Source organism: Cinclus cinclus, chromosome 1 (genome assembly GCF_963662255.1).
Source record: "Cinclus cinclus chromosome 1, bCinCin1.1, whole genome shotgun sequence".
NCBI lineage: Eukaryota > Metazoa > Chordata > Aves > Passeriformes > Cinclidae > Cinclus > Cinclus cinclus.
This window is the reverse complement of record NC_085046.1, coordinates 65,497,361-65,510,292: the sequence shown is the minus strand read 5'-3', so window position 1 is coordinate 65,510,292 and position 12,932 is coordinate 65,497,361. Positions and strand designations below refer to the sequence as shown.

The 12,932-nt window shown below is 42.0% G+C and overlaps 1 protein-coding gene across 1 annotated transcript; it reads left to right on the top strand.

The window, feature by feature from the left end:
• Nucleotides 1–3,481: 3,481 nt before the first annotated feature.
• Nucleotides 3,482–12,366, top strand: SMIM13 (small integral membrane protein 13). Its single transcript, XM_062498947.1, has 2 exons — nucleotides 3,482–3,557; nucleotides 12,057–12,366. Exons 1-2 carry the CDS (start codon nucleotides 3,482–3,484, stop codon nucleotides 12,248–12,250), a joined length of 270 nt encoding a protein of 89 aa, XP_062354931.1. The 3' UTR covers nucleotides 12,251–12,366.
• The last annotated feature ends 566 nt before the right edge of the window (nucleotides 12,367–12,932 follow it).

The window sequence follows — 12,932 nt, the reverse complement described above, 5'->3', positions numbered from 1 at the left end:
AGGTATTGCGAAAAATAGAACAACAAAGATTCTGTTGACAAAACTGTTGGAGGAGGATGAGTTTCTTCTTGTATCTCATGGCTTGGTTATAATGTAACACCCCCCATTACCCCTCACCTATACATCTATCTCCTATTGAAGTGCCCTGGCCATAATGCCAGAAAGTCCTTTTCATGTCTGTCCTGAGGACAATTTCAGTAGTTCACCCATAGCGGCATTTAGCAGTCTCAGGCAAGAGATAAGTGGAAAAGTCTAATGGAGCAAGGAAGACTTATCCTCAGTGGAGGACAATCAGGTTAGGGGACAAAATGGAAATATCTTCCCAGGGCCTGAGAGGTTGTGTCCTTGACTGCTGAGAGAGCTGCCTGATGTCACTGTGAAGCATTCTCAATTGGATTTGAAATACACTGTCGACTGGGAGAGGTTCCTTCCAGGAGACTGGATGAGACCAAGCACCTCTTCTATCTTCAAGAGGAGCAAGAAGGAGGGTCTGGAGAACTACAGGCCAGTGAGCCTCATCCCAGTCCCTGGAAAGGTCATAGAGAAAATCCTCCTGGAATTCATGTGGTCTCCGAAACCATGAAGGTTAAGGTAATTGAGACTAGTCAACATAGACTTATGGACAGGAAATCATGCCTAACCTGATAGCCTTCTACAACAAAGTGACAATACTGGGGAATGAACTAGAGAAAGGGACGCCTAAATAAGTAAAATTAAGGTTTTCCAAACTGAACAGACATTGATTAGAAGGCGTTAAGCCTGTACAGAACATAGGAGAACTCTAATTGCTACTTGTTTTCATTCTTTACTTCCTAGCTGTCTTGGTTTGAAAGACAGGTGTTTGCTAAGGAAAGCAGAAGCTTCCCTTTGGACTGAAAAAAAAGTGATTCTTCCGATTATTATAATTTTGGAATTAAGAGAGCTCTCAGGCAAAGATATGGGGGTAGGAATAACAGTTCTTTACTAGTATATCTAACAAGACAAACAAGAACAACAACAGCTATGAAACTACCCACAAACAGAACAGTAACTCAGTCCCAGTGTTTTTTGGCTGCAGGCCCCTTTTCCCTGAGCTGCAGTTCCCGGTGCTGGGGGCGGGCGGGTCCCGCAGAGCCGCAGGAGGGCTGGGGGTGACGGCAGAGCTGTCCCAGGGGGAGAGAGAGATGGAGAGAGAGCTCTCCGCTCATGGTGTGGGTCCTGATGCTCAGCAGAGTGCTGGATGGTGGCAGGTTACAGCGAGAAGACAGCCGGGCAGGGTCCGATGGTGGTTTCCCGACGCAGGGATGGGACACAGGCGGCGATCGTCCTTCTTGTCCGAACTCCGCGGGGGAAATGGGCCGAGGCCCAGCCTTCCGCTTCCTCTTCTGGCTGTTTGAATCTCACGGGGCTTACCTCCTCTCTCTCTCTCCTCCCCCCTCCTTGTCACCAGGGCCCAGTCAACAGGTATCTTAGCATGACAATGGGGAAAATTCCACAGAAGGAAAAAGGGAGAGAACTAACCCTCAACACTAGCCCATTAAGAGTCATAGAACATGCTGAGTTGGAAGGGACCTGTCAGGATCATGGAGTCCAACTCCTGGCCCTGCACAGGACACAGGACACCCCAAGAATCACTGTGTGCCTGAAATTCCATAGTGCCTTGAGCAGTACTATAGATGTTTGATAATGTATAATGTTTGATCCATGTATATATATACATATGTATACATCATGTATATCCAAGGCCTATATTCATGGATCACATAGATTTATTGCTCCAAAATTACTCAGTTCCAAGATTAATTCTCTCTTCAGTTCCGAATGCTGTGTGGTTCTGCAGAGCTTGGGGATGTGATGTGAATTTATCTATTATTATTATCATCATCATCATCATACCAATTTGGAACCATAGGATGACGTATTTGGGATATTTTAATAGCCCTAAAATGTGACAGTTATTTTACAGAAGAGAGAAGGTAGCGGTCCCATATCCAGAGAAATGACTCTAACTGTAGATGATAAGCAAAAAATCAGAGAAACAGAAGAGTGCATCTATGAGGAAGTTTATTTTTCAAAAATGGTAGCAACTGTTACTACTTTGCTTTGTTTGCAATACTAAAGAAACCTTGCTTAAGTATATGTAACAAGTGCTAAGGTGAGAATTATAATAACATTTAAAGGTCGGGAGTCATGTCGAAGTTAAAACTTGGAAAATAACAGAAAACATGTTTCAAATTAAATGATACTTGCAAAAGGCATTCTAAGTGGTTTAACAGTCCGGGAAGAGTATTAAACAGGGCTTGGAATGTTGGGAAAAGAAGACTAGGATCAGAAAGAAAGAACTCTAGTTTGATTTGGTGAAGTGACAGCAAATTTAAGGATGTGGGTGGGGGACTGCATGTGCAGGTAATTTTGGTTTACAGGTATGCTGAAAGAAGAATGCATGCTAAGAATCCAGGAAAACAATGAAATTTTAGCTTTGCTTAAACAGGGAGATTTTTAAATACTACATAAAAGAAACAAACAACTGGAGAAGCTTTCTCTGACATGTGACTACAATGGTGGTATGCCCATGGGAAACTAGGCTTCTGTAGTATTGGATTTACAAAAGTTTCCAGTAGTTTTAGAAACATTAACCAGCACACTACAAAGGAAAATTATAACTTTATTCCAGTGCTAACAGCAAAGTCCATATCACAATCAAGATTAACTCACAATTCTGAGAGATATTGTTTCCTCAGAGTTCTTTTAAGTGGGAAGGGCCAGCTTTGATGTGCCACCACCACGTCAACAGAGGGCAAGAGCCAAGGTCAGGTGGAATTCGAACCACGTCGGGGTGTAGGATCGCTTCCTTGACTAAGGCCTGGATATTCCTGTTGTCCCTTTACACAGTACCACTGGGGGAACGCCAGGGCAGGAATGGCAACAGGGAGAAAGAGGATTAAGAAATCAGTTTGCCCCATCCCTAAATCCAAGTCAGAGAATGATGGAATCATAAATCGGTTTGGGTTGCGAGGGACCTTAAAGATCCCCCAGTTCCAACCCCGCTGCTTTGGACAGGGACACTTCCCATCAGACCAGACCAGGCGGCTCAGAGCCCCGTTCAGGCTGCCCTTGAATCACCTCTCCGCGTGCCTTAGGCGTCCACCGCCCCGCTCCGTGTTCCAGCCGCCGCAGCCGCCCCCGGCCTTTACCACACCAGCCGCTCCCCCTGCCCTCACCCAGCCCTCACCGCCCCCGCCGTCGCCGCCGCGCCGCAGGGCACACCGGGACTTGTAGTCCTCTCTTCGGGGATCGCCCTTCCACTCCGGCCGCTGCGGAGGAAAACGAACTACAACTCCCGCGCGACTCGCGCGCCGCCCCGCGCCAGCGCCGTGCCCCGGGAGCCCCGCCCCGCCCGGCCGCCGGGTCGATCGGCGGCGGGAGGAGGAGGAGGAGCGGGGCCGCCGCGGCCGCCGGCCCGGCCCAGCCCAGGTCCTGTCGGCTCCCCCCGGTCCGCGCCATGTGGCAGAGCATCGGGCTGACCCTGCTGGTGATCGTGGCCACGCTGGCCTGCGTGCTGCTCTTCATGCTGTGCGGTGAGCGGCGGGGCGCGGGGGGGGGGGCGGCTGCTGGCCCGGCTGAGGCGTGCGGTGCCGGTGCTCCCCGCCCGCCCCGGCACCGCCGCGCCGGGTGCGCAATCTGCGGTGGCTCCTCTTGGCTCCGATTGACCGAGGGAAGAAGGGAAAGGGAACCGTGCCCCGGCGTGAGGGAAGGCGCGTGTGGTGCGCAGCGCCCTTCTCGCTTTGTTCCCGAGGAGCTTCCAGCTTTGATAAGCTCCCGGAGCCCTTCTTCGGTGTTTAATTCGCTGTTTCCTCTGAAAATTAGGGCTTTTTAAAAGTGATGGGGTTCCTGAGCAGTCAGTCTGTGTGGCTTTACTTTCATGGGTCTGAAATGCCGGCGAGTGCGGGAAGTAAACTCGGGACTGGCATCCCTCAGCTTCTGACATCTGTGTGCTGGAATTGATTGAAGACATCTCTTCGGAGTTTTATTCTTATGTGGATCGAGAGGAGGAGGCGGCTCAGTGGGGGACCAGGGTTGTAGCGAGTGAATCTACCGTGCCTGCAGGGGAAATGGCCTTAAACTGAGGCAGGGGAGATTCAGAACAGATGTTGGAAAATATTGTTTCACTGTTAGGGCAGCCGGGGATTGGAACGGGTTACCCAGGGAGGTGCTGGAGTCACCATCCCCGGAGGTGTTCAAGAGATGCCTGGATGTGGCACTGGGTGATGTTTCAGTGATTTAAGGGTTACAGTGGCAGTGCTGGGTGAATGATTGGACTGGATGATCTTAAAATTTTCTTCCAACCTTGATGATTCATCCAAGGCTTGTTTGTTTGTTTTTCGGTGGTGTTTTTTTTTTTTTTTTTTTTTAATATATGGACAGAAGGGTTATTTCAATGGGAGGGATGGCTTGCAGGTCTGTTGGAGTTCTTGGAAGGAATCAGCAGTGCAGTGTGTGAATGTTGTGGCCAATTTGCAGAGCTTGGAGCTCTCAAAACAAACAAACAAAAACCACGCCAGAAAATTCAAACTGTACCATAATATGTGATGAGAGGCTTGTGAGACTTATAACCACTTATAAATCCACTTATAAATATCCTTGGCACCTTAGTAACAGGTGGGTTTACAAGTGGTATCTGAAAGACTGAGGGAGCATTGTGAAGACTGATGTTTAATAGTTAAAAAAAGTCCAGTATTAACATGTATGAAAGTGTGTATAGAAAGTGTGAAATGTGTATACATGCAGTTTGTATGGAGAAATATAATGGAATCAAACTGAGCTGTTATTACCCCAAAGAAAGGATTAGCTGAAGTAATCACAAACATTTCTCCAAAATATCTCTGTAATATTTTGTAGCTAGCAAACAGGCAAATCAAACATTAGAAGCCTGAAATAGAAGAGAAGATGTCCTTATACTGCTATAGGAACCATCCATGTGCATGTGTCTTACACAGTATATTTGCTTGTTCAAGTGTATTTTCTCATTTAAAAAATGAAATCCTAGTTTCTTTTTAAAAAGATGGGTTTCCTTAGCAGTTCTTTGTTGAGAGCTGTGAAATTACTTCTGCATGAAGAAACTCTAAACAGGTTAGATCTGTCAAGCCTGGAAAACAGATGACTGGAGAAGGGATGATGGCTATACCACTGAGTAGCATGCCAAAGTGAAGTGGGAAAGGTTGTGAAATGTCATCATTGCAGAGGAGGTGGAGTGCATGAAGTTAAATGGTCAAGCAACAGGCTGAGCACAAAAAACTGTCTTTTACACAACAGGGAAATAATTTTAAAGTTCATTAAATAGGAATATTTTGGATGCTGAAACTTCTGTCATTTAAAGTTCCTGTAAGAAAGGTCAACATTGGTTATTATCTTGGGTGAGGAAATCTGTGAAATACTGATAACTGGAACTGCAGGGCTATACTTTGCTTGGTCTTGTGCTCTTTTCGTGCATGCCCTGTACCGTCTGTTGTTACAGACTAAACAGTGACCTAAGTAGATATTTATTAAAGTTTGTCTACCCTCATTAGGTGTTGACTGGCCACTTCTCAACTTTTAGGAGATGCAGCATGGTAATTGCTAAGGTTTTTGTATTTTCAAAGTATGCATGCAAGGTCTTTGCTTACTGTCTTTCTGGAAGAGTAATACAGTTTTTCAACCTGCTATTCAAACTCAGAAACAAGCATCATTTTTCCTCAGGCCTTTCTGCCTTTTTCTGTATATGACAAACGGAATTGAAATGCTAAGCATTAACTTTGGCTGCTAACATAATCATTTGCCTAGTGCTTTCTTGGTTAAAGAAAGCAGAATTAATTAATAACTTCATTTGTAAGCAGCTTGCAAGTACTTAGCTGTTCAGAGTAACATATTGGACATTCATCTTGAATTCCATTAATACTTTGCTTTGAATCCTTCATTGTGTTTTATGTAAATAAGTGTCAGACTTTAAAAAATGATTGCTAAAACTCACCTAGGTTTAAGATGTATGGAACACAGGAAGCTGACACATTCATTGGGTTTTTTGGGGAGGGATTTAAGCTATTACCATGTTAGAAGCGACTCCGTGGGATTTGATAAGGATTTATAGTATTTGTAATTATTTTTCCATCATTCAGCATTTATAAATTAAATTATATTGATTATACCACTTACACTTCTCTTGCCATGGAAAATATTCAAGCAAGACAGTGTCAAGACCACTACTGGGAAAAAAAATGTAGTATTTTGAACTTAATTGTTAATCTGTGCTAGTGACAGGCAGACAGCCTGGGAAGGCTGGAAGGAGTAGCAACCTGTAGGTGAGAAGGTGGAAAAGAAGCTGCCTAAGTGCTGTGTGTGACAGGATATGAGCAAAAGCCAGCCAGTCAGGCATATAAATTAATGGACAAATCTGACATAGCAAGGGCTGGATATAATCTGGAGTAAGCCTGGTCTGATGGTGAGAGTATTTTCCAGCCATCTGACAAGAGGTGTTGAAACAGCCTTATGAGAAGGGTCAAGAGCGTAAAGAGCTGGGACTTGGATTTTGAGTGGCTCATAAAAGGACTCATGGTATGATTGCCTGCAGAGAGTAATAAACTTAAATATCCAGGAAACATCCTAGGATCATGTGGATTTCTGCTGCCCATCCACATGTGATGTGATAAGTGCTATCAAAAAATAATGAGAAAAACATTCACTCTACTATTTTTTTCAAAGTGAAAAGACAAAATTTAGAGCACAAATTATCAGAATTTACTTCGACTAGTTCTTCAGCAATGTGAATTAGGCATTTATGTCTATAAATGTACTTTGAATAAATGACCTAATTTCCTTTTCTTTAAAACATGTCTAGATGCTGGCAACTGCTGCTTTCAGTGTTTATCTGAATTAGTTAAGAAGCACAGGAGGCTTGCAGCTAGCATTTGTAAACTGATCACATCTGACATAGAAACCATTGAGGTACTGTGAACACAGCAAATTTTCAGTCGCTCTTTTAAAAGAGGGACTAAGATAACTTGCTCTGCTTTTTTTATTCCCACCTTTTCAGATTTTATTTTTCTGATGGTCTTACTGATGCTTTTACGTATTCCATGTACCTCTGAGATTGGAGGAGCTTGTGCAAGTCAAGGATATAGAATGAAATAAAATAACAGCCAAGGTGAGCTCTAGTACTGCTTACCTCTGTGTATTTGTTTTATTTTCCCGGTGTAGTAATGCATGAAGCCAAGTGAAATTGCCAAAGTGCCTTCACTGGAACAGATGGAAGTGTTCATCACATTTGGCAAAGGAGTTTAATGAAATGCGGTTTGAGACATACAACCTTAAAATAAAAATCATGTAACTCTAAGTGCTGAAATGAATGTGTGGTTCACTTCACAAGTACAAATTCAGTTGCAGGTGGGAAAACATTTCAGCCCTAAATTCTGCCTGAATAACTTTTCTTTAATGCTTTGTTTAAACAATTTTGTAACTATCTTCAGTGGGCGATTCTTGGGAAATACCTTAACAGGTAGGGAAAGTCATGCTTGATTAGACCACTCATAAAGAGGAAATATCCTTTAATTTGAAGTTGAGTTTTGAAACTGATGAGAGATGAGAAGAGAGCAAGTTTCCTTCTGCTCAGTCAGCAAGCAGCAAGTGGTAGTGTTGCATTAAATGGGAGCAGGTTTAAGGAGCTGTGCAGAGCCAAGCACCATATCATCTGATGTCCTCTGTTATCCCAGTGCCAGAGTAGTGCTTCCTTCAGGCTGACCCTCTCCATAGCAAAGCAATTCACTAGGGCAGCATAATAGTGCTGCACTGTTTCAGAGATGTGGATGAAGTGATTTGTGCATGGCTGCAGAGTTATCTAACAGAGCTCAGAGAAGAGCCCTGTTCTCCCAGATCTCAGGTTAGCATCTAAAGCTCCATGGTCATTTTTTTTTGCAGCTGTTGCTGCTTAGGATTTTCTGTGATGGACACTTCAGCATTTGAATGTAGGCAACATTCACTATGGTGATACCCCAGTTCTAAATTGGTACCCTTGTTCTGGCATGATGGGATCCTATTTTCATATCAGTAGGGACACAGAAGTAAAATGATCTTGCAAGTCTGCACAGGATTTGCACAGCAGGGTCAGAACTGGAAACTCAATCTTCTCTGTGTTGTGCAGTTACTGCATCACTGTCCTGCATTTCTTGGTTTCATTTGTATTTCCAATAAGAAAAATCAAGTTTCTTTTCCCCAGCACTCCATATTAACCCATGGGTTTTTCTTTTGTTAGCTTTCCCTGTTTCAAATGGAAGAAGAAAATGTGCTCCAATAAAGAAAACTCTGTTAGCTGTTGCATACAGGCCAGTTAAAGGTGAATGAAACACATGGGCCTGAGACTTGTTATCCTTCACTTTTGGAGTGGGAGTAACTTTGTAGTTGGATCACTGTTTCTTTCCCCTGTGCAAGGAACCAAGAACTGATGTGGGAAGTAACAGTAAAAGTAGTTTTAATGAAGTCTAGTCAAATCATAAAATCTGTTTAGGATCTGAATTGCATGGATGTTACATGCATCCTCTATGAGTTAGTCAAAGACTTTGACTCACAGACCTATCTTTACAAATGCATTGCATCATGATTTATTAGGAGGGTTGACATACTGATGGCATGGTACCAGATGTGGCTTAAATGTCTTTGCATGGCATCTGGCTGTGGCATTTTTAAGTGACATGGTGGCTCACAGCTTTTAATGAGTACTAAACTCTGGATGCCGTTGTCTTGCCTAGCTGCAAAACACTAGTAGATTAGATTTGGCAACACTGGATTCAGGTATGTGCTACATCAAGAGCTGGATTCCCTGCTTTGCACTACACTGATGTATGTTTGATCTGGCTTACTGCTTTGAGAGGCAACTTCTTTCACCAGTTAGTGTAGAAACATTATTTATTGTAGTCTGCATGTTGTCACTGCTTGTTTGCAGAAGGCATGCTGTGGGTGTGCTGTTTGGCTTCCATAGACTCAGTCAAACTAAGGATGATTTTAAAAGGTAAATCAAACAGCTAAAGAAAATAAAGCAGGCACTGAAAGACTGATTCTAATCAAATATTTTGTGTGCAGTGAAGCTAAACCAGTAGGACTTCTTTGAGAGCAGCTTACCTTAACAGAGTGAAAGTGTTAGAGATGCAAACCAATGGTGTCTGTTACCTATCCAGGAAGAGCTCTACAGCAAAAAAACTGCAAAGCTAAACTGAGCCATATACAGACAAGAATGCCTAGAGATGCCCATTTTGAATTTTTTTGTGTGTATTTTAAATTAGTTTAGAATTGTTTTCTTTTTCAAAACACAGTTATGTAACTTACAGTTCTTCAGTATGGAACAGTGCAGGGTGTTACCATTTTGCAATGTTCTTAAAAGAATGAGAAATTAGTAGAAAATGCATTGTCTTCTGATTCAGAGACAATGTGAATCTGCCTCTAGGCTTTGTGTCTGTGTGTTTGGTTTTGTTTAATGATGTATTTAGCTGATATTGTTGCTGGAGAGATTTTTTCTTACCCAGAATGAATTGTTCTTTAAGAGTGTAGTTATTTCTGAGGAAATTCTTATTTACTTAGTAACAGTGAGGCGACAGGGAGGCTCAGCTGAAGAGGCAGTCTTAACCTGATTTGGACAAGTGTGTTAGTTTTGGGTGGTTTTTTTCTTTTACTTTCTATCCAAGCTGGCACGGTAATTAGAGCAAGTGAAAGACAGAAATCTTTCTACTTTGTTTACTTTATACCTAAGTGTCTCTGGTACTGGCTAGGAGACCTTGTGAGGTTTTTGAAATTCTAGTTTTCAAGCCTGGTTACCCTCCCACTGTTACCTTTGGCTAAGCCTGTTGTAATTTTCTTTTCAGCCCACTTCACTGTGGTTTGTTTCACCTGCTTGTTATTACTGATCTGTTTGTTTGGCTGCTAGAACGAGTCTTCTTGGCTGATTATTTGCTGTCTTGTTTGTAGTCTGGAGCTAGAGAGCTCCAAAATCTGTTCATGGTACTTGGGGTTTTGGATACTTAGACCATTCTGCTCTGCTCTCTAACTCAGACCAAACACTGAAAAGAAATTAGTGCTGTTTTTCTTGGGAGTGCAAATGAACTTTGTGCAGTATTTCCCCAACCCACACCCCGTAGTAATTCTGGGTTTTAAGTAGCCTGTTAGCAGTGGTAGAGGAAGCCTGTGGTTCAATTTATTTAGCTTAAGTTAAAATGCCTCCCTTAATGAAATATTTATTTACACCAAAGACACTCAAGTAATGCTTCTGTAAAGTGCCCTAAAACCCTTCTGGGAATGCCCTGAATATTTTTGGCTCATCCCCCTCCCTCTCCCCTTTCAATGGAAGCAACTTTCAAAGAGCTTCTACCTCAATTTTTACTTTTAGTTCTGAAAGAAAAGAGAAGCCAAACCCAGCCATCTACCATCATTTTTTTTTCTGGATGCAAGGGAATGTAATGCATTTGCAGGACATCAGGTTCAATTTAATCACACGTCATTTAATGGTTTAGGTAGTCATGGGAATGGAAATACTTGTGTAGGCTCTAGGAATTAATTTAGATCATAAAAGGTGTCATATAAAAGCTTTCCTTCAATTTCCTTAGGAACAGAGAAGTTACTGAAATTAAAAAACTGCAGGATGTGAAAAGTTGTCCAGGAAGGAGAAGAAGGGTGGAATCTTGTTTTTGTCATAAGGAATGGGTTGCCCTGTTGACTCTTGCTACAGAAGAGGAGGAAATACAGAGGTGCTGTGGTTATATAAGTGTTATTTATTAATTAGTTAGTTGTTAGTCCTTCTCCTTCTTTTCTCCTAGGTCTTGTTATCCATTCCCAGAAGTCTGCCTCTGCTGGAAGCTGTGTAATTGGGAGCACACCTTTCCCTAGCTCTGTAAAACAGGGCTCTTAATTTCTGAATAGGTCAGCAGTATAGGCTTAAATAGCTGGCAAGACCTTCTGAACAGAGAACGGGATATATTATATCCCATTTAATATTAACATATAGCCATTAATATACAGCTCTGTGCATGTCAGATTGGAGTTGGTGTTGCAAGTGATTTTTGTGTAGTGTTTGTTTTCAAAAAGCTATTTAAATTTTGCTTCACTTAACTGTCTTTCACAGAGAAGTTGCATTCCTGTTCAGTGAGTTCTTTTAAAATGAAAATTCTGGCTTAGGTTTAGATACATTTATATCTGCTTTTTCAAGCTTTTTGGCTACCTGTTACAGAAACACTTAGGCAAGACAGAGGAGGAGGAGCAGGTGGATTTTAAGTATTTTTTAAGATAGATTCTAGAAATGTGGCCATCTTGGCTCTTTACTTGCATAATTTTGGGACCTAGAGTGTTTTAGTGGTGGAGCAGAACACAGATTTACCACAGAATGTCAATTTTGCTTTAGTGGGATTTGGGAATGGTGAGGGATCTCATTGAATTTGGGGGATGTGGTCTTTTAGTGAGCATAAGGAAGACCTTGTCCATTTGAGAATAGGATTTATTTTAAAATATAATATTAACTTGAAGATCTGAGCAAGTGTGCTTAATAGTGATTATGTAATGCAACTTTAAAAATGTGATTTCCAGAATGGAGTGTTTGCTGAGTTAGGGGAGAAATTCTAGTGCTTTCACAGTGCCTGCGTATGAATCCTGAGTCCTTGTTTGAGATATAACCACTTTTTCTTTTTTCCTGACAATTGAGACCTTTGTCTGTGTCATGGCATGGTGATTACCTGCTTACCTACTGTGGCAGTTCAGTTTGGAATATGTAGGGCTTTTCTTGGAGCTTAAATGTTGCTTCTGAATGAGGACAAACTGTATGAATTTGAATTGTTTCTTTAGGACTGTTAAAAGGAGTGGATGTGTTGTAGAGGGCTCTTGGTGCTGACAAATAGAGGATGGCAGCTGACCAAATTTTTTTTCCCTTTTGTGATCTACACAAAATATACTCTTACATATATATATAAATAAATAAAAAAAAAATATATATATATATATATACTCTTTGCTGGAGAGCTGACTATCAATTTTTATGAAGTAACTGAGCAGTACCTTTTTTCTTTCTCCTGCAGGATGGTACGTGGTCTGGCAATTGTTTTTGTCTAAATTCAAATTCCTGAGGGAATTAATAGGTGATACAGGATCCCAGCAGGGGGACAACGAGCCTTCAGAAGCTGAAACTGAACAGGAAACTCCGCCCTCGCCTCTGAGAGGGAGACAGAAATCGGCTCGGCAGCGAAGGGCACCTACAGAAGACACGACTTAAAAGTACTCCACTGAACTTCTGAGTAACTGTGGATGGTTAACACTTCTGCACTCTGTCCTTCAGTGGTGTCACCTTACTGAGAATTTCACCCAAGAGGTAACATTGGTCCCTCTGGACCTTTACTTCTGAGCTACTGATGGATGATGCTGCTCTGGTAGAGGTTCAGGGAGGGCTTCAGCAGCAAGTCACAGAATACTGGAGGAATGGAGGGGTGGAGGGAAATCTCCATCACAAAAATGCTGAGCTCCTGTATCTCCTGTCTCAGCATGCAGATGAAGAATAGGTCCTGGACCATAGGCTTAGTCTTTGTATTAGTCTGAACATGGTAAACATTTCAGACTTGAAATAGTTTATAAATTATTTTTTTCTTTACGGCACTGTAACTACATAGAGTGAAATTGAGTTTTATTTCCTTAGCTGTATATGAATATATATATTTTTTCAACCTTGGGAAAGCACCTGAACTTAAAAATCAGTTGAAAGAATATCCTGCTTTAGAACATATTCTGAAGTGAGAGTTTAGTTAAGTTCTTGTATATATAAAAAGTATAAATTAAATATGAAAAATCAGATGCACATGATTTGGAGGTTTTTATTATCTCCTCTTTTTTAAAAAGAAGGAGATGTAAAGAAAGCAATCAGGTGGCAAGACCTGTTTTCTTGGTTTTGGTATATAAGAAGG